Here is a 20,431-nt window from a genome sequence, read left to right as displayed (position 1 = left end):
TGAGTAAACTTGCTTCCATTGCAAATAACAGAGGGATGTTGTGGAACACTTTGATTCCTTTCATGTTTGGCTCTGCATCTCTCACCTTCACCCTGAAGCGGGTGCCTAATTTTGAGGCTCCTAGCTTTATTTTATGAGTAATGCCTGCCTAGGGTTGCCAGCTCCAGGTTAGAAAACTTCTGGAGATTTTTGGGGTGGAGCCTGGAAAGGGTGGGGTTTGGGGAGTATGGACCTCAACAGGGTATAATGACCTAGAGTCCACTGCCCAAAGCAGCCGTTTTCTCCAGGGGAACTGATCTCTGTGGCTTGGAGATCAGCTGAAATTCCAGGAGAACTCCAGCCACCACCTGGAGGTTGGCAACCCTATGCCTGTCACAGTCAACCATCTTTTCCAGTGCAAATGCGGGAGACATGGAGATAATCTGGGCTAGGAGGTTCCAATTCCATTTGTTTTGGGCACAGCAATTCCCATCATCCTACTGAAACTCGAGACCAGTTTTGAGGCTCCTGGCTTTAGCTTGGGATAAGCTATGCCCACCACAGACAATCATAACTCCCAATGCAAAAAGCACGTGCAAGGGGGTATTTCTGGGAACTGAGTGGCCCAGGACGTTCCCATTCTTTTCATGCTTGGTGCAGCAATTTCCACAATTATCCTGAAGGCATGGGCCAATTTTGAGGCTCCTAGCCTTATTTCGGGAGGAATTAAACCTGCCAGAGGCAGACAGAAAGGTGGAGCCTTTGATTTATTTTATTTATTTAGCAGCTCCTCTGGAGAGATAAGGCCGATTGGAGGTAGAGAGGTACTATCAGGTAGAAGATTCTTTCCTCTTTAGAAACAGCTTTGCAAGTCAGATTACACACATAACTTGTCCACAGCCTTAGCTTGCCGCCTGTGCTAGTCTAAGCCATTTGTGGCACACTGACAGCCTGAAAGTGGCATATTGATAGCTTTCTTTCAGTTCACAAAGTATGTGTCTGGTCACCTGGAGGAAAACCTTAGCTCGCCAAAGGTGAGTCGGCAAGCAGTTATTTACAAGTTTGCTTCCAACCCCGTTGGAGAGAAGAGAGATTCCACCTCCCACCCCAGCCTTGGTTTAAATTCCAAGTGCGTAGACTCTCCCTGCTAGGGCCTGCTCCCGCCTGTCTGATTTCCCCGGCTCTGTTTACAGGTCCAAACAAACCTCGCTGGTGCATTCACGCCTCCTGTTTAGAGAGAATCATTTTCAGCAGAATTTCTCAGCTGATGCCCACCACAGTGCTCACTGATGTAACCTTTGTGACGCTGAATTTTCTAGGTCATCGGGGAACGTCCCTTTTCGAAGAGAGGTTCCCCAAAACTCTGGGGAAGTTACCAGCTACGTGGTTCACCTGGCCACAAAATCTCAGTATTTGTGATTAAATAGGTGACCCCTTTTCTTCTGGCAAAGTTGCAGTTCTGTCCTGGGCAAGCTTTACTGAGGATGGCGAAGCTGAAGTTGGTTCCCAGTTCCTTATTCCCAGTTCCCAGTTCCTTATTCCCAGTTCCTAGTTCCTTATTCGCAGAGCAAAACACAAGTATTGGGGGCAATTGAAAAGTTCTGCACCCCAAAATAAAGATTGCAGTAGGGGACATCCTCTGGACTGCTGAGCTGTGTGATTTGGGGGGATCCAAAGATTTTTTTCGGGTGCAGCTACCCCCCCCCTTTCTGCTTACTGATTTGTTCTGGGGGCACCCTACTTGGAAGCTGTGAACTCAAGAACTGGGCTTTGTAGGAGGACCCAGGATAATTCAGGGGGTTTTATGCTCAAGACAGCGTGAAGAGAATCGCCCTTCCCCCCCCCCAGAGCTTTGCAGCCCCCCTTCCCAAGAACTCGTGACTGAGCTGGAAACTCCAGTTATCCCCAGGGACCCTGGAGGCAGAGTGCTAATAAATCATCACCTTTGTCTTCCTGAGAAGGGAGACAGTAACAGAGACAACCAGCTGTGTTGTGAGTCACTGCCCGAGTCTGAAACCCCAAAAGGAACGATCCCTGAGGGATGAAAACATTGCGGCTCTTCTGGCCCCCTGCCTGTCCACACTTCTGCTACCTGGCAGATGGAGGGGGATTCTTAGGGTGGAGGTACTTTGGAAAGGAGGGCCTGATTCCTTCCCTTTGATCCAGTAATCTTGAGCAGCGGAGAAAGGGTCTTTTATTTCTTTAAGGAAGTGTGGAGAGATACTTGGCCCAAACTAGCATGATCCTTGGGTATCTATCCACCGGCAAATAAGAAACTATATTATCTTTTGACTGTCAACAAAGCCCGTTGTGGGAAAAAATACAACAGGCTGTAGAAAGGGGAGGGCGGGCAGGCGGGCATTGCCTCCTCCTCCACGCCTGATCCCGAACGTGTGTCCTGAACATGTGAAGGCAGGGAGGGGGGCTGGCATTGCCGCCTGCATGCCTGATCACAGCCAGGTGAAGGGGCAGGCATTGACCTCTGCTCTGTGCCTGATTCTGGCTGGGTGAAGGGGGGCGGGCATTGCCACCTTCTCCACTCCTGATCCCAGCTGGGTGAAAGGGGGGGCTTCATGTTGCGTTGCGCTCTCTGGAGGGATGGGCTGCCTCGCCTGGGCTTCCTGCCACGGCAGCACCCTCTGGAGGCGCACCAGGATAATAGGTGAGTCGTCAGGAATACAGCTTGCCTTTTATATAATAGAATACAGTAGGAGGTAGTTTGGTTAAAATAGGAGCCATCCACAGTTCATGGTAAAGATGGAGATGAGGGCATTCCAATATCACACAGGACAAAGAGTCCATCCAAGTCAGTATTGCCTACTCTGACAGGCAGCTGCTGTCTGGGATCTCAAGTAGAGGTTTTTTTGCATCAGCATTTAATCTGGAGCTGCTGGGAATTGAATGTGGTCCCTTCCGCATGCCAAGCAGATGGTGTACCACCGACCTACAGCGCCTCTGTTCTTTCCCCCTCAGCGAAAACATTATGTACCTTCATAACTTGCAACTGATTCGGTGATTTTTGGCTACCCTTTTTTTGTTTTCTGACCTGGGGCAGCCGACGAAGCTGAAGTTGGTTCCCAGTTCCTTATTCACAGTTCCTAGTTCCTTATTTGCACAGCAAAACATAAATATTGGGGGAAATTGAAAAGCTCTGTACTCCCAAATAAAAACTGTAGGAACACATATCATACACCTCCATATTCAGCAGTAGGGTTGCCAGCCTCCAGGTAGTGGCTGGAGATCTCCTGGAATTACAACTGGTCTCCAGACCACAGAGATCAGTTCACCTGGAGAAAATGGCTACTCTGGGGGTGGAATCTATGGAATTATGTCATGCCAACGTCCTTTCACTCCCCAAACCCCACATTCTCCAAGTTTATCCCCCCAGATCTCCAGGAATTTCCCAAGTTGGAGCTGGCAACCCTATTCAGCAGACTTTGCCCTCTAAGTTGACCTATCCTGGGTCCTCCTACAAAGCCCAGTTCTTGAGTTAACAGCTTCAAAATAGAGTGCCCCCAGAACAAATCAATAAGCAGAAAGGGGGGTAGCTGCACTCCCCCAAAAATCTTTCAATCACCCCAAATCACACAGCTCAGCAGTCCAGAGAATGCCCCCTACTTTGAAGCTGTTAACTTAAGAACTGGGCTTTGTAGGAGGACCCAGGATAGGTCCAGAGGGCAGAGTCCGCTGAATATGGAGGGGTATATGCGCTCCTACAGTCTTTATTTTGGGGTTCAATTTCCCCCAATATTTGTGTTTTGCTCTGCGAATAAGGAACTAGGAACTGCAAATAAGGAACTGGGAACCAACTTCAGCTTCGTGGGCAGCCGTGCCTAGCGCTCCTGTCAACTTGCGCTGTTGTTTTTTTTCTTGCAACCCGTACAGGCCTCAGAGAGGAGGGGATGGAGTGAGATTTTGGCTCTGGACGAAAGTATGCAGAGACCTGAATGGGGCAGTCAATTGCTGAGGTTTCAGTTACTAAACAAACAGAGATCTGGCCAGCTTTCTTCTGGAATGCAGATCCTCAGGGAGGGGTAAGCCCTCTCACACCCCCATTGCCAGTTGCCAGGCCCTCTCTGGCCTGGCTTGTTGGCCTGGCAACTGTTTCTCCCTCCTCGGGGCCTGGCGCAGAGGTCAGGCTTTCGGTCAGGCCTGAAAGTGGAGGGCCAGGGTGACATTTCACCCTACCTGGAGCAGTTTTGTGGCAAGGCAGGGTGGGAATAAGGCACGGTTACCTCCACCTGTTGAACATTCGAGGGCCACGGGGAGAGACTTGTTCCTCTGAGCAAAGGAGCGTTTAAATCTGAGCTGGGACATGTCCAGAAGGGATAAACTGTAATATAAAAACTGTGGGAATTCTGCAATTAACGTGTCTTGTGGGTTTCTTTTTATTTGTGGTAACAGCAGCACAAACTCAGAGCAATTTGCCACCCGTGTGTAAAATGTCAGCCTTTGCCTGTGGAAAGCTGGGTTTGAACATCTACAGAGACACTTGTTTGGTTGTTCTTGACCAGCGGCTCTCAATCTACCCCACAAGATTGGTGTGAGAATAAAAGCAGGAGACCAGATACGAAGGCCAGAGCTTCTTCCCAGAAAATCGGGACAAAGAAGTATATTAACAGCTATGAATGTAAACCCTTTTCTCGTCATCCACAGAAAACACCCTTAGGAAATGCGATCTTCTTTCTTGCTCCTTCTCCCCTCATCTCCAATATGGGGCTAATAATACTACCCTAATTCTATAGGCACGTTATACAGTTCAGTGAGAAAATGTTTGTACAGTGCTTTGAATATGCAGGTGCTATAGAAATGCTTGGCATTATAATTATTATTATTAACAGATCTGTAGAGTTTCTACCAAACTTGCACACTTTTTTCCTACTCCGAAAAATATTTTTTTATATTGCTTGCATTTTGTTTGGCAAAAACTCAAGCTGACAGTCCTGGAGTGCCCCCTACTGGTTGCAGCTTGATGTAGCATTTGTGGTAAGACTAGAAAATGGAGGGGGGAAACTGTTATCAGCTCACACAGAGTACTAGTCAGAAACTGGTCAAAGTGGTACCCTCCTCCTCAGTAAAGAAATATCCTTTCCTTAGCTCCAATGGGTGGGTGGCGAAGAATAAAAAAACCCTGCCTGTCCACAGAGACTGGAGGAATGTAGCCAGGGTGGATAAAAATCAAAGATTTTTTTTTAAATCAATTTTTAAAATTTAAATCAGATTTTTTAAAATAAAATGTTTTTTGAGGAAAAATCTATATAAAGAAAGTTTTCTATGTAAGATGCATTATAGTCCAAAGGTTTTTTAACTATGTAGCATGAGGCTATATATTCATGCAATGTTTTAATTTTGGGGTAAACGAATTCCATTAATCCGTTCACCATGCCATGCCCTTCCAGAGGTTTCTGTAAGATTATTGGGCACTTTTTCTGTCTAGAAGATATTGTCACAGATGCTTGGTTTTGCAGTTCTCAAATCTGTGAATTTGTGTCTGCAGAGATCACGTCTCTTCTTCACAGCAAAAAGGTTGTAAAATAAACAGACACTGTTGAGAAGAAGTCCTTAATCCCATCGTTCCTTTGCAAATCTTGGTACACAGAATCACCCCCTTACCTCTGAAGTGCTAAGTTTCAAAAAATTCAATGAATAGAAGATTGTTGGGAGTAGAACAGATCTGCATGAGAAACTAAGTGTGAGGAGTAGAAAACCATGATTTAAATCTATTCTTACTGACTAGTGATTTAAATCAATTTGATTCCGATTGCTGGACATAATTCCGGCATACTGTCGCATCTTATATCCATGAAACGTGCTACGTAAGCAACTATATATTCTTTCTAGCCTGCGGCTTACTCATCCATGATGCTTCTCGCCTTTACTTTTTAGTAAGGAAACTGTCAAAAGGCAATTTCAGATATGTGGTTGTACAGCGCCCCAGGGCCGGATCGACGGGGGTGGGGGCGGGGGGGTAGTCTGCCCCTGGCGCCGCCAAAGAGGGGGCGTCGGGCGCAGCTGCCACCCCAGAAGTGTGTGGGCGGCAAGACAGGGGGTGCGCTTGCTGCGCGCCCCCTGTCCTGCAGAGCTGGTGCCGGCAGCGCGAGTGGCTGGGAGGCCGCTGGCGCCATTCGCCTGCCCCACAGGACAAGGGGCGCCGACAACGGTAGATCCGGGCCTGCAGCGCCCCAAGCCTTTGGTAAAAAGAGGGACTCCGAGTTGCACGATTTCCTACAGACAGAGAAGATTCCACCTTTGTTTCAGTTTGTTAAAAAAGTTTTTATTTGACAATCCGACTGTGCTGAGCAGAATCCTCCCTTTCCCCCCAGATCTAAGAAGCAAGGACAACCGCCCCCTCTCCGGCATCAATTTCTCTTCCTGCTTTTGCTGACAGCCTTGGCAGGAGCGGGCATCGGCGTGGCCGACTGGTACAGCGTGGAGGAGATCTTGTTGATGTAATAGAGGCCCACCATGGAGAAGATGAAGCTATGGGAAAGGAGGAGGTTTTAAAAGGTTATGATAGTTTGTGCCGATGTTGGAGTAAGGGGGATTTTAAAAAAGGTGAGAGGATATTGTCCAACTTTAACTCCACAGCACAGGATGTGCGCTGGGCCACTGTGTTGTCAACAGCATCTCTAGGGGCCTCCCTTGGGAATGCTCTGGGCCATAACCTTGAATTTTCCGCTTTCTTTATTTTAGAAAAACAACCCTCTCTCTGACCCAGTATGAATTTAGGCAGATTGCGAGGGCAGGATTGGATAGATTGGCCCAGGGATCCTGGAAGTTTTTTGCTTTCCGCTAGGTATAGAGCAGGGGTTACCTGGGAATGGAAGGGATATAGCCGTGAATTTTCTGCATTGGGCAGTGGGCTGGACTACATGACCCTTCCAACTCTATAATTCCCTTTTAATAACAACATTCGATTTCTATACCGCCCTTCAGGACAACTTAACGCCCACTCAGAGCGGTTTTCAAAGTGTGTTATTATTATCCTCACAAGAATCACCCTGTGAGGTGGGTGGGGCTGAGAGAGCTCTGAGAGAGCTGTGACTGACCCAAGGTCACCCAGCTGGCCTCAAGCGGAGGAGTGGGGAATCAAACCTGGCTCTCCAGATTAGAGTCCTGCTTCTCTTAACCGCGACACCAAACTAGCTCTCATACAACAATATGAAAGAAGGCCTCTTGTTGGTTGAGGCAAATCCAGTGATGACTGCTTTGTGTCCCCCTCCTTTCTCTGTGTTATGGGGCTTGTGCACTGGACTAAGCCTGGGGGAAGGCCTGGATTCGAATCCCCACTCTGCCATGAAAGCAGCTCGATGACCTCGCACCAACTATTCTTGGCCTAAGGTGTTGTGATAAAACGGAGGAAGGGAGATGTATGTCGATGCGAGCTTTTTGGAGGAAGAGCAAACTAAATTAATACAAATCCTGAAGCAAGACTGGACAGCAGTGGCCCCGTTAGCTTTGGCACACCCCTTCCTGCAACCATTCACCTGGCACCCTGTCGTATAAGTTTGAGGTACCAGAGGAAAATTGCTGTTTGTCTAAAGTTAATTTCAGCTGGGTAGCCATGAGCAGAAGAGCATGATTTGAGTCCCGTAGCAGGATTTATTATCCTTCTGCCGGGCCTGCAAGACAGAGATCTTCTGCCAGGCGCATGGTTGGGGCTAGGCTAGGCCTCCCACCGGCCGAATAGAGGAGATTGGATCCCTCCCTACTAGAGGCACCACCATCCAGCTTTTAAATGGTAGTTTTAGAGGGTAGATTGACTGCCTCCAATTGGTTGTTTACTGCTGTCTTGTACTCTTTTAATTATCTATACTGTATTGGTCGCTCTTGCTGTTTTAGGTTGTTTTAAACTAAGTTATTGTAATTTTTTTATTGAATGTAATCTGCCCTGAGCCTGCCTGTGTGGGGAGGGTGAAATAAAAGTCTCAATCAATCAATCAATCAATCAATCAATCAATCAATCAATCAATCAATCAATCAATCAATCAATCAATCAATCAATCAATCAATCAATCAATCAATCAATCAATCAATGGCCAACAAGATTTCCAGGATATATGTTTTTGAGAGTCAAACTCCCACTGGCAGGTATCAGGAGAGCTCTGTCTTTCCAAAGCTTGTACCCTGGAAATCTTGTGCGTCTTTTAAGGTCCTACTGGATTCAAATCCTGTTTGTCTAAACATTCTGCTAACTGGAACAGAGTCATTTGTATTTTGGTTTAATTTATTGTTGGACTGCTTTTGCCAAGCTAGTTTTATTGCACTTTCTAGGTTACTATTTTTATTCTGCTGTTTGGCTGACCCTTATGGATTTTTGTCATTTTATTGTGCAATTTCAGGCTTTTTTTAAAAAAAAAATCTTGAATTAGCTGCTTTGAATGTATTTTACAGAGAACCAGGGGTCATTTCGTAGAAAAAGAGCTGGAGGAACTCATCAGCATAACTCATTAGCATATGCCACGCCTCTTGCCATCACTGGAAGTGTGTCATTAGTATAAGTGATTTGCATATGCCACACCCCCTGACATCACCCATCCTGGCTGTTTTGGACCCAATCCTGGCCATTCAGGGTCAAAATTGGGCCCAAAATGGCAAAAAGGGGCTGAAAATGGCCGAAAAGGGGCCCAAAATGGTCAGGATCGGACCACTGCTGAGTGGGAGAGTGATCCACCACCTGTCAGAGGCCCGATCCAGGCCGTTTCGGCCCCAATCCAGGCTGAAACAGGCCAAAAATGGCCGAGAGTCAGGTGGGCGGGGCCACCTGACGTGACCTCTTTGGGGAACTGCTGGAACTGCATTCCTGCGCGTTCCCCCCTGCAGAGAACACAGTTCAGGAAAAATCCCAGTAACTTCTCCTCTCAGGTCCTTCCTTTCAAGGAGCTTAGAGCAGCATATATGGTTCTTCCTTCCCCATTTTAGCAACTCTGCCAGGTATGAAAGTCTGACAGTCTGTGACTGGCCCAAGCAAGCTTCAAGGCAGAGTGGAGATTTGAACCTGGGTTTCCCAGATCCTAGTCTGATGTTCTAACCACTATACCACATTGGTTGTTGTTTCCCTGGTGTGGAATATTCTTCAAGAGGACCATGTAATATGACAGGGAGCCGGAGCAGGGAAAGGCCCTCCTGACTGTCCCATCAGCTAAAGAAGCTCATCTGGTGGGTACATGAGAGAGGGCCTTTCCGGTGGCAGCCCCACAATTACGGAACAGCATCTCCAGGGAGGTGCACCTGGCCCCCTTAACTGCCAATCTTAAGGAGCAAAACGGTAGAGAGTCCAGTAGTACCTTTAAGACTAACCAACTTTACTGAAGCATAAGCTTTTGAGAGCCACAGCTCTCTTCGTCGGACGCATGTGACGAAGAGAGCTGTGGTTCTCGAAAGCTTATGCTACAGTAAAGTTGGTTAGTCTTAAAGGTGCTACTCGACTCTTTACTATTTTGCTACTACAGACTAACACGGCTAACTCCTCTGGATCTTAAGGAGGCAGCTGAAGATTTTTTTTTTTAAATTAAGGATTGCTTTTAATTAACTTACATTTTTATGTTTACTGGCAATCTTAAACTCCGTAGTTAAACTTTGTTTATATTCATTTTATGATTATTTTATTTATATTGTAAGCCGCCTTGAGTTCCTACAAGGTAGAAAGGTGGCTAATAAAATTTTTGAACAAATACATTTAAGCAAATAAATGCAAGCAGGCTGAGGACTTGAGAGATGCAGTTTTGAACCCCCCATTAAGCCATGAAGTTCACCCCCCGGTTGGAAGTCCCTTATTCTTACCAGGTGGTGACGCAGACGCGGTGAATCAATCCTGCCGCGAACAGGGCCAGCAAGAGGCAGCTGATAACTGCAGTGCAAAGTTTGGGGAAACTGATCAGAAAAGCAAGTTTGTCAGATTTCACATGGAAAGACCAGATAAGATTAGGGTATTTTATGAAAACCGGAATCCACTTGTGTCATATTGGAACAGGCGCTTCAGTTGGAACGCCTTATGGACATATTTGAACAAACATATTAATCGATTGTTCTGTTTATTTACAACTATTTCATCAACCTTACTTTGACGGATAGTGTTCAAATGTGATTGAAAACACAAATACTCGTACGCTAACCGGTCCAAATAAACCTAGGCTAAAAGGGGAACAAATCCTTCAACGACGCTGAAAGCATCAACACAGTGATAGCCCAATCAATAAAGAGCCACACAGTCAGCAACAAAACGACATTTATAAATCGCCAGATGGGCACTTGCGGCAAGTGTTGATGTTAAAAACCGGCATAAAATAATTTAACGGCCAACCTATAACAACCTCCGACAGATGCATAAAATCATTTACGCAATTATTCAGTTATTTATTAAACTTTTCGATGCCAGAAAGGAATGGAATGTGACGAACTGGTGACATCAATGAAGAGTAATTATTGAGCATAATAAGCTGGGAAGCCAGCAATTCGTCAGCAGAAAGTGCTGATAATCGTGAACTCCACCCGTCCCATTTCCTTCTCCACAGATGTATCGTCTGAGTCCCGGATTCTGATGGTTGCAGGACCCAAACTGAGTAACGCCCATGCAGGTTTTGCAGCTGCTGCATGGAAGGGGATGATTTTGTCTCCTTCTCAGCACAGCCTCCCAAGGGGCTGGTCTTTGAGATCACACGGTCCTGCAATCCTAGAAATCAACTTTCCCAAGGTCAGACAAAAACTGCCGGAGAGCTGGGAATGCAGGAAAGATCTGTGGTCCTTGTGGTCACGGATGGCTGGATCCCAGCCCAAAATCGGTTTGTGAGCGCTCCTCAAGCTTGGTTTGTATCCTGACGAAGAACTCTAAAATTCCATCAAAACTGAGAGCTAAGCTACAAGAGACGAATCACACGAGGAGGAGCACGTGGAGTCACTATGTTAGCCGGGAAGCTGAGTTTTAAAAGAGATTGGAAGGCTTTGTCAATTTCCCCTCTACAGAACCAGGGAGATCCCTGCTCAGAAGGTTTGTTAATTTCCTCTTTGCCTCCCAAAGGCTCTGTCAGTTTCACTTCCCCTTCTAGGAGGCAAAGAGGAAATAAATAAACCCTCTGAGCAACCATCTCCCTGGCTCTATAAGAGAGGGGAAATTGACAAAGCCTTCCGATCTCTTTTATATAGCTTCCCGGCTAACACTGCGACTCCCTTCACATGCTCCTCCTCGTGTAATTCGTCTCTTGTAGTTTGGCTCTAATTTCCCCAGAGATTTATGCTGGCTTTTCAATCTCTCTTTATTTTTTTAAGTCAATGTAAATTTTTCTATTTTAATGTCTGTTTATTGCTGCTGTTTCACAAAGCACGGCACAAAACAGTGATTCATCTGAATCCTATCAGTTTTTCTGTTGGTGGAAGAAAACGGACGAACCCTGCTCAAACACCGAAAAGGCTACGCCAGGCATCTCGAGACCCGCACAAACAAAAGCCATGCGGGATGGGGGGTTGCGAGCCAGTGATGAGGGGAGCCCGAGGAGACCAAGCAGAAAAGCTGGTAGGATCCAACCCTGTGAGGTGAACATAGCTTGTTTACAAAGCACCCACTGAAACTGGTAGGATCCAACCCTGTGAGGTGAGGATAGCTTGGTTCCACAGTACCCACTGAAGCTGACAGGATCCAACCCTGTGAGGTGAACATAACTTGATTCCAAAGCACCCACTGAAGTTGGAAGGATCCAACCCTGTGAGGTGAACATAGATCAACCACAAAGCACCCACTGACTGCCCCACATAAGGTAGCCTCCCCTGCCCCCCAACCCTGGTTCCATGTTCAGACAACTTACTTTCTGGAAAGATCTTGGACTGGAATCCTTTGCCAAAAATCAAACTTTCCAGGTTGTTGAAGGCCAGGAAGGAGTCTGAAGTCAAGGAAAATGGCTGTATGAGGGCTAGCGTGATGCCATGGTTACAAGCATCAAATCTGGGTTCAAATCCATGAGTTGTGAAGCACAGTAGGTAACTGCTCCCTTTTTCTCTCTGCCTTAATTTACCTCATAGGATTGTTATGAGGCGGGAAGGACCACCTGAGGTGCCCAGAACTCCTTGAAGGACGCTGGTGGAAAGTGCCATCAAGTCAGAACTGGTTTACAGCAACCCCTGGTTGGGTTTTCAAGGCAAGAGACTAACAGAGGTGGTTTGCCATTGCCTGCCTCTGCAACCCTGGTCTTCATAAAGGTGGGATAAAAATATGAGGGATGGAGGCAGAACTCTTCCCCTGCTAAATATCTCCATGACTGCCAATAAAAATATAAATCAAAATCAGGAATACTTCCTTTCAAACCACAGAGATGCCTTGCATTCTGTAATCTCAAGACCTTACGCAATAAAATGATGCGGAAGAGCCCTGTGGTGGTAGAACGTGGGACGTACCTCTTCAGACCATACCTGCAGAGCACATTTTTAAAAATATTTTTATTGGGCTTTTATAGTAAACAGGGAGGGGTTAGAACAAGACAAACATTTAGCAGATTCATCTACAAGACACATATCCATCTGTCCAGATACAAAAAGCCACTGTATATGTAATAAACGCCCCATATACCTTCAAAAATCCCTTTTATTTTCTATAGACTTTATTTAATTTCTATACTTTTTAATCCACTTACTCTGCTTCTTATATCATTTCTAATAATTTTTTCTTTTGTGCATATTATAGATAGATCACATTTCACCTCTTTTACCTTTTAATCAGGGATCTTAAATCCTTGCTCATTCTAGGAGTGGGGTGGAAATTGTAAAACCTAAAATATCAGCAGGACAGTAGTATACATCAACATAAAGAAAAGAGCAATTTTTGTGCTAATTTCCCCTCTTCCTTATATCTGTTTTGGCCATGCCTTCCAAACTTGTCTACTTGAATTTTCATAATAGTAAGGATGGAGAGCAAATCAATATTTAAAGACAATTTTATATTCTATAAAAAATATCTCCATCATCTGTTTTGTTCCAGCCAAACTTATTTGCTTGTGTTTTCATATAAATAAGGCTAGAGTAACCACATAACTATATAGCTAAATATATAGCTTTAGCAGTTAGCTTTAGCTAACTGTATAGCTTTAGCAGAGCACATTTTTAAGTGACTTTGTAAACAGTGGCTTTTCTTCAGGTAGAAAGCTAGCACAGCAGGGTAAAGGCTGGCACGGAACCTTTCTCCTTGAAGTGCTGGCTTTCTGCTTGCAGGGAAGGATTTTTTCCCTTCTGATGAAGGGAGGTTTGACTCTCAAAAGCTTATATCCTGGAAATCTTTTTTGTCCGCAAGGTGCTACCGGACTCGAATCTTGCTTTATTCTTTTTATCTCGCTTTTCACATAAAAATGAATTAAAATGCAAAGTAGAAGGCCGCCAAATGGCAGTATACATAAACTGGACGCAAGACCCGGCTTGCACTGAAATCCTAAGCAGAGTTACTCCAGTCTAAGCTCATTGGAATCAATGGGCTCAGACTGATGTAATTCTGCTTAGGATATCACTGTAAGAGACACGCCACAAAGCAAAAGGAATGAGGATAACGGCAGATCAAGGAAGTGAAGAATGAACAGGCACTCAAAGCCAGGCTGGGCTGGAGGCAGCAAGACTCTCTTCTGCCTGCTGCTTTTTACAGATACCCAACAGCAACTTCAGGCAGCAAACTCCCTTGAAGACATTTGTTCTCTGGCTAGGTGGCCTGGTCTGTCCCTTGTTGCAAACCCCTTTTCCAAAAATGTGCTTATAGAGAAACAAGCACTCACTTAGCGTGGTGAACAAAGTCAGTGTTCTTATTATCCCCACAATACAAATAGGGCTGAGAGGAGCGGTTTCCCCAAGACCACCTGCTGAGCAAAAGGCAATAGTGGGATTCGAACCAGCAAAGTGCTGGTTCACAGCCCAGCCACTTAATCACTACGCTACAGCAGCTCTCAGTGGTCCTCTACCCAATTCATTCTTTTTCTCCTCTCTGCTTCGGTTTCCCTCCAGGAGCTGCTTCCTCCCCTCCTCTCCCCATTGTCTTCAGTTTCCCTTCAGTTTCCCCCATTTCTTCTTTCCCTCTGGTTATCTGTCTCCTGGGTCTTTATTTTTCCTGTGTTTCATCTCCAAGTCATTCTCCTTTTCTTCGTCTCTCATTTCCTCCCAGGTGCCCACCCTTCCTTCCTTTTCTAGAGTCTATACTGACAGCCAGCATGGCTTAGTGCTTCGACTGTCAGACGAGGATCTGAGACACCCTGGTTCAAATCCCAAGGTGACTCGGTAACCTCAGGGCCAGTTGCACACTCCCGGCCTCACCTACTTTGCAGGGTTGTTGTGAAGATAAAACGGGGATGGAGAGAACGCTGTGAGCTACCTTGGGTCCCCACTGGGGGCTCAACGTATGGTATAAATGAAGTAAAATAAATAAATGAAATATAGTAAAGGAAATAAAATCATTCTTTACACGAGTGATTAAAATGTGACATTTGCTGCCTGGGGATGTAGCAATGGCCATAATCAATGAGTGAAATCATACAAAAAGCTATCTCTTGTCTCTTTGGCTCCGGGCAGAGACCAGAAATATTCAAGCAGACAATATCACAATTAGAATGCTTACCAATAGAGAAAAACAATCATGAAAACTTACCAAGTTAACCAATCAGATGTGATCGATCATTTAATAGAGCATTTAAATCACAACTGTGTCAAAACCTTGATAATTCTTGATGTTTGACAAAAGCATATGATTTTGACATAGCTGTGATTTAAATGTTTTATTAAATGACCGATCACATATGATTGGTTAACTTACTAAGTTTTCACAATTGTTTTTTCTCTATTCAAGACCAGAAATATAGAGTGTTCTGTATAGCTTAGAGCAGAACTCTTTCGGGGAGAGGGGAAGCAAGCTCTCTGGACTGGCCCGTTCTCCGGATGATGGCTGGTCTTTTAATGCTATCATGTCCTCCCCTGCTACTGCCTCCCAGCAATCAGTGGGAGAAGCCGGGGTTTCCTACCGCTTGTTACTACAGTCCCAAATCAGCCAACAGCTGAAGCCCTTAGGAAGCCTTTACAAAATGCCACTACAGCCCAAAATGCTGCCCAGAACGGTACAGTCCCCTCACCCACGTTAGGACTATACCATGCCACTCTCTTGCGTGCTTCAATCCACTGCTTCTGCGGGGAATGAAAATAGGATATTTTTTAAAGGTAGATGTTCAAATGTGGGAAAACATTAGCCTTCCCTGACACCTGCTCCCGTTTTGACAGCCCCATCCCGGTGAACTCTAATCAGGCCACATCAAGGATACTGTAAGAGAGAAGATGAAGAGGGCGGAGCCCAGCAGTCCCCCTTGGATAGTCAGCCATTCGCTGGAGGCGAGCTGGCGACTGTACATCTGCATGCCGGTGAAGAGCAGGAGAGAGAGCAGCGAGGAAAGAACCAAGGACGTTCCTGTGCCGACAGCTGGAGAGACAGAAAAACGTCAGAACAGCAGTGAACTGTTTGTATATCACTCTTCTGGATAGATATGTTCCCAACCAGAGCTATGAACAAAGTCAGTATTATTATCCCCACAACGCAGCTGGGGGCAGAGGAGTGGCTCCCCCAAAGCCACCTGATGAGATCGTAGAAGGAGTGGGATCCGAACCGGCGAGGTGCTGTATCGCAGCTCAATTACTTAACCGCTATACTACAAGACTTGATCTCAAATAGGCTTTGGAGCACCGGTGGGCAGAGGTATCCTTCAAGACACAGACAGACACGAGGGGCATCTATGAGGCTGCTTTATACCAAGGCAGTCCTACGTGGCCTAATACTGTTTGGTATAACTGTCCAGCAGGCGGGAAGGTAAAAACCTTTGCAAATACCAGCTACTTCCTTTGACTGGAGAAACTGGGGATCGAACTTGGGACCTTCTGCATGCAAAGCCAGTGTTCTACCACTGAGCCGTGGCCCCTCCTTTGAAATAACCACACTTACCATTCTTACATTGCTTTCCAGAGCAAGGAGGGAGGGGCTGTGACTGAGCGTTAGGGCCTCTGCTTTGCACGCAGGAGGTCCCAGGTTCAATCCCCGGTATCTCCAGCTGAAAGGATCACGAAGGAAGGAAGGGATATGAAAGATCTCTGCTAGAGACCTTAGAGTCTGATCTTGATGGGCCGATGGTCTGACTCAGCAGAACTGTCAAGAGGAATCAGTGTTTAAAACAGTCAACTACCCCCCCACCCACTGAGATAAGGGTTGCTAAACACAAAAATAATTACAATACTGTAAAATTCATTCTTATCTGATGTTGCAACTGATAATGAAGCTCAAGACCATGCATCCACCTGGACTGAATCGAGACTTAGGCTTCCTGTCTCATTACCAATGCTGATCTCTCCACACTCACTACACCTCTGCATAACTCACCCTATCCAATCACCCTGGCTATTGTCATTCACTGGCTATTGTCATTTACCCGCTATTGCCATTTGGTATCTGAAATCACTCTCCAAGATATAAAGACAGATGGACTCACATTTTCGCTATATATCTGAAGAAGCGAGCTGTGATGAAAGCTCATACCCTACCACTAATTTTGTTAGTCTTACAGGTGCTCCTGGACTCTGGCTCTTTTCTTATCCAATGTTGTGTGTGTATTATTATAAGAAATTAATCCGACATACAATACATACAATCCAATCCACAAATATGTTCAAATGCTGTCCGTTAGTATTATAACAAAATAAATCTAACTCATTTACAATCAAATAATCTTTATGTTGAGTTCAAACATTCCAAACATTTTCCACAACTCTCCTTTAATCTTCCTTCTTCCTTGACAAGTTTCTGGATTGTCACTCGTTTCGGAGTCTTCCTCAGGAGAGAATACTTATAAATTATCCAGGTATCAAAAGACGTAACCAGGAAAAAGGAACTAAATCGTTACACGGAAGGCACCAATCAACACTTCTTCCAAGAGGCCGAACTTCAAACACTCATTCCCGTTGGGCTTTACTTAACTTATAATAATACACACACAACACTGGATAAGAATAAATGTCACTGTGTTGTAATTATTTTTGTGTTTAGTGACTCTTATCTGAGTGGGTTTTTTTTTGTAGTTGACAGACTCAGTATAAGGCAGTTTCATATGTCCCCTTTACAGACATTAAATTGACCCCTAAAAAATTCCTGTAAAGCAAGGATGAGCGCGTATAAACATGTCCATGTTGCAAAGAGGGGTGCAGAGGGTAATCTATCTGTTTCATGGCAGAGGCAAAATTCAAACCAGTGGCTTCCAGATTTTTAGCAGCTGTGCCACACCAGCTTTCAACTCATTGGCTGGGCGGATCATTCCAAAGAGACATCAAACAGGTGTGTTATGTACCATCAAGTCGCCTCTGGCCTATGGTGACCCTATGAATGAAAGACCTCCAAAACATCCTATCATTAACAGACTAGATCCTGCAAACTGGAGGACGTGGCTTCTTTTATTGAGTCCAGCCATCTCATTTTAGGTCTTCCTCTTTTCCTAGCAATATTGACTTTCCCAGAGAGTCTTGTCTTCTCGTGATGTGACCAAAGTACGATAGCCTGAGTTTTGTCATTTTAGCTTCTAGGGAGAATTCAGGCTTGATTTGATCTAGAACCTACTGACTTGGCTTTTTGGCCATCCACGGTATCCGCAAAACTCTCCTCCAGCATCACATTTCAAATGAATCAATTTTCTTCCTGTCAGCTTTCTTCACTGTCCATCTTTTACTTCCATACATTGTAATGAGGAATATCAAACAGGTACCCATGGGGAAAATTCAAGATATGCAAGACATCGTGCAGGCAGCCATTCCCATCGTGAATGCCACCTGGCATCAAATGCTCGATCTAAGCAAATGCCCATCAATTCCTTTTATCTACCAGACGTGATAACTCTAGCCTCCCTCACCTTTGAAAGCCGTTATTACAACTTCCATGTTAATTACACTGTGTAAGGACTTCCGCAGCCTGCTATTAAACGTACAGTTAGGGAGGGAAAATCTAAGACTGTTACTATTTCATGAGAGAAAAAAGAGACGCACCCTGATAGCAAAAACAGCCATTCCCTGGAAAGATTTCTTGATACCTGTAATGCACTTGTGGAACTCAGCGGCACAGGACGTAGCGATGGCCACGAGCTTACACGGCTTTAAAAAGGAGTTTGACAATTCACAGAGGAAAGGTCCATCAATGGTTATTTGCCATAACCTTGTTCAGGGGCAGTAAACCTCTGGAGGTGGGGAGTGTCAACAACGCAGGGAGATTTGGGTCTTGGGTCCCTGCTGTGGGGTCTTCCAGGGACACCTAGCTGGACTGTACGTGAAACAGGAGAGTGGACTAAGTCCGATCCAGAAGAACTCGGGTGCTCTTTTAAGCATGCTCAGCGCTGGCTGGTGGTAGGACCTTGGCACTGATTGGCAGGGTGTTATGTCTGTCTGTCTACATACATGCCATAATTGTGCTGCTGACAATTATTGTTTACTACTGTTGACATTATGCTAAAGCCATGCTACTGTATTAATGTGTATCAATTAATATGCACTCTCTCTCCTGCTGCATAACTGTAGTGCAGATGTTACAGAGGATCCAAGCAAGGGCCTCTCCCTTATTTTAGAGAAATATGCGAGTCTCGGCTAGCTGTAACCTTAACATGTCTACATGCCAGCTTCAGCTACTCTCCCCAGATGCTGGGAACAAGTTATTGTCTATCTGATTCCTAGTCATAACTAAGTCGATTCTCACAGAACTTGCGTAAGCTTGCACACCAAAACTCTAACTGTAGTTTGAAGTGCGAGAAAATGAAGTGTAAGAGAGATTGCCTGATTTGAATTGCCATTTCTGTCAAACTCCGTGATGGAGTGCAGACCTGAACTGTATGGATTCTAATAAAGCTACTTCTTATTGAACCAATATGTGTTCACTGCAGATGGGCTTGAGGGATCTACCTGCCAGGGACTGACACAGGGTCGCAGCATGCAGAGATGACAGCAAAACCTTTTGACAAGAGTCACCAATCACCTGGTAGCTGGGCATGGTGCAAGGGAGCTACAAGATCCCCCGGTATACTAAGGGCTGGTGTTGTTTAAGCATTGACAAGGTAGGAAGCCATAGGTTCAAATCCCACCTCTGCTACAGATTTTAAACAAGAGGGTTTTCCAGTCCATCTGCAACGCAGGAGGGGGTAATAACACTGGCCTACCTTATAGTGCTGTTGCATAGGTCACCACCAGACAAAGAGCTTAAAACACATGAAAGCATAATGCAATTCTAAGTATTGTTATTGTTGTCCCCCTTTTCCTTCCTCTGTGCATGCAATAGATATTACGAACAGGAAAAAAAATGAGCCCACCCTTCACCCACCCAGTTTGCAATTGACATGTTCCCCCCTAGTTCCACCTGCCAACGTCATGTTACCCATAATGCACAACGCTGCACCCCTTTAATCCGTCCGTTCAGTCGACCCCAACGTGTCTCAATCAAAACGCTGGCCCTTCCTCTTGCACATGCGCATTTCAACGAGGGCCGGCTGCGCTCCTTTACTGAGCACGCGCAGGCCTTCCCGCAGTTCCGAACGCAGACGTGGAAGTAACGAACTCGATCGGCGCATGCCTACGAGGCTCTCCCCTCCAACCTGCCGCCGTTAGAGGGTAGAGGCGGTTCTGAGCGTCTTCCGCATGCGCAGTCGAGAATCATTGGGCGGGTCTCTCCTAGCGGTCGTGGAGGGTCATTGCAAGGCGGCCCTCGGAGGGAACGCGCGTGCGCACAATCATTTGCTCCCCCGCTCCCTGGAGGAGCTTTTGAACAAAGGAGCTCGGCCGCTCAGAGATTCTCAGGTTCGAGTCTCGCCTCGTCAACTGTGAAATTGGCCAGATACCAAATACTGCAGTAATCTGGCGGGTAGAGTTAAAATAGCGTCAGCCGGGCTTCCCTTGCAACGGCATCCGCTGCGTTAGAGCTTCTGCAGCCTCCTCCCCTTCCCATCCAATGCAGACGGGGGGAAAGGAAAGACACTCTGCACATGCTCATGGGCAGACCATTGATTCTCATGCTCATCCAAAACGGAGCCCAGCATTTTGCAAACAGGTCCGGGAACAGAGCCAGCGGAGCAGCCCGTCTGAAAATTCAGCTTCCCAGACCTCCAAGGGAAGCGGGGAGCGCCAATCAGCCAGCGATTGCAAGCCCCTTGGGGCAGGGACGTGCCTCCACCTCGCTTCTGTTGTCTTGCAAAACGTCGACCGCACGGGTTGCACTGTATAAAGCAATAGCAATAACCGCCCCCCACCCCTGAAGGGAGGGGGGAGAGGGTGCGTTGGGTTGAGCCCTTCTCGGGGAGCATGCGCATTATTTGCTTCCCTCCAACCCCCATCCCCACCCCCCGACGGCTGCTTCGGGCTGCACTCGAGCGAGGCGCTTGCATCCTCCGCTGGGGTGCAGCGGCTGGGAGCGCCTCTCCCCTCCCCACCCCCCCGGGAA

The 20,431-nt window shown here is 46.2% G+C and overlaps 1 protein-coding gene across 1 annotated transcript; it reads right to left on the bottom strand.

Annotated features, from left to right (window-relative positions):
- Positions 1 to 6,237: 6,237 nt before the first annotated feature.
- On the bottom strand, positions 6,238 to 19,537 carry KRTCAP2 (keratinocyte associated protein 2). The gene is made up of 5 exons (XM_054987643.1): positions 19,373 to 19,537; positions 15,249 to 15,403; positions 11,778 to 11,841; positions 9,763 to 9,829; positions 6,238 to 6,459 (listed from the first exon to the last, which is right to left on the bottom strand). Exons 1-5 carry the CDS (start codon positions 19,374 to 19,376, stop codon positions 6,339 to 6,341), a joined length of 411 nt encoding a protein of 136 aa, XP_054843618.1. The 5' UTR covers positions 19,377 to 19,537; the 3' UTR covers positions 6,238 to 6,338.
- Between the last annotated feature and the right edge of the window lie 894 nt (positions 19,538 to 20,431).

Source organism: Eublepharis macularius, chromosome 1, assembly GCF_028583425.1.
Source record: "Eublepharis macularius isolate TG4126 chromosome 1, MPM_Emac_v1.0, whole genome shotgun sequence".
In the NCBI taxonomy this organism is placed as follows: domain Eukaryota; kingdom Metazoa; phylum Chordata; class Lepidosauria; order Squamata; family Eublepharidae; genus Eublepharis; species Eublepharis macularius.
The sequence above is the reverse complement of the archived record's forward strand: the minus strand, read 5'-3'. Positions and strand labels throughout refer to the sequence as shown.

What these genes read in the sequence shown, in the direction of transcription:
- KRTCAP2 (XM_054987643.1), bottom strand. An exon ending in TCTTCATCTTCTCTCTTACA is followed by an intron (nt 11,842 to 15,248) that starts GTATCCTTGATG and finishes GACTCCTTCCTG; the next exon opens with GCCTTCAACAACCTGGAAAG. An exon ending in GTCCAAGATCTTTCCAGAAA is followed by an intron (nt 9,830 to 11,777) that starts GTAAGTTGTCTG and finishes TTTGCACTGCAG; the next exon opens with TTATCAGCTGCCTCTTGCTG.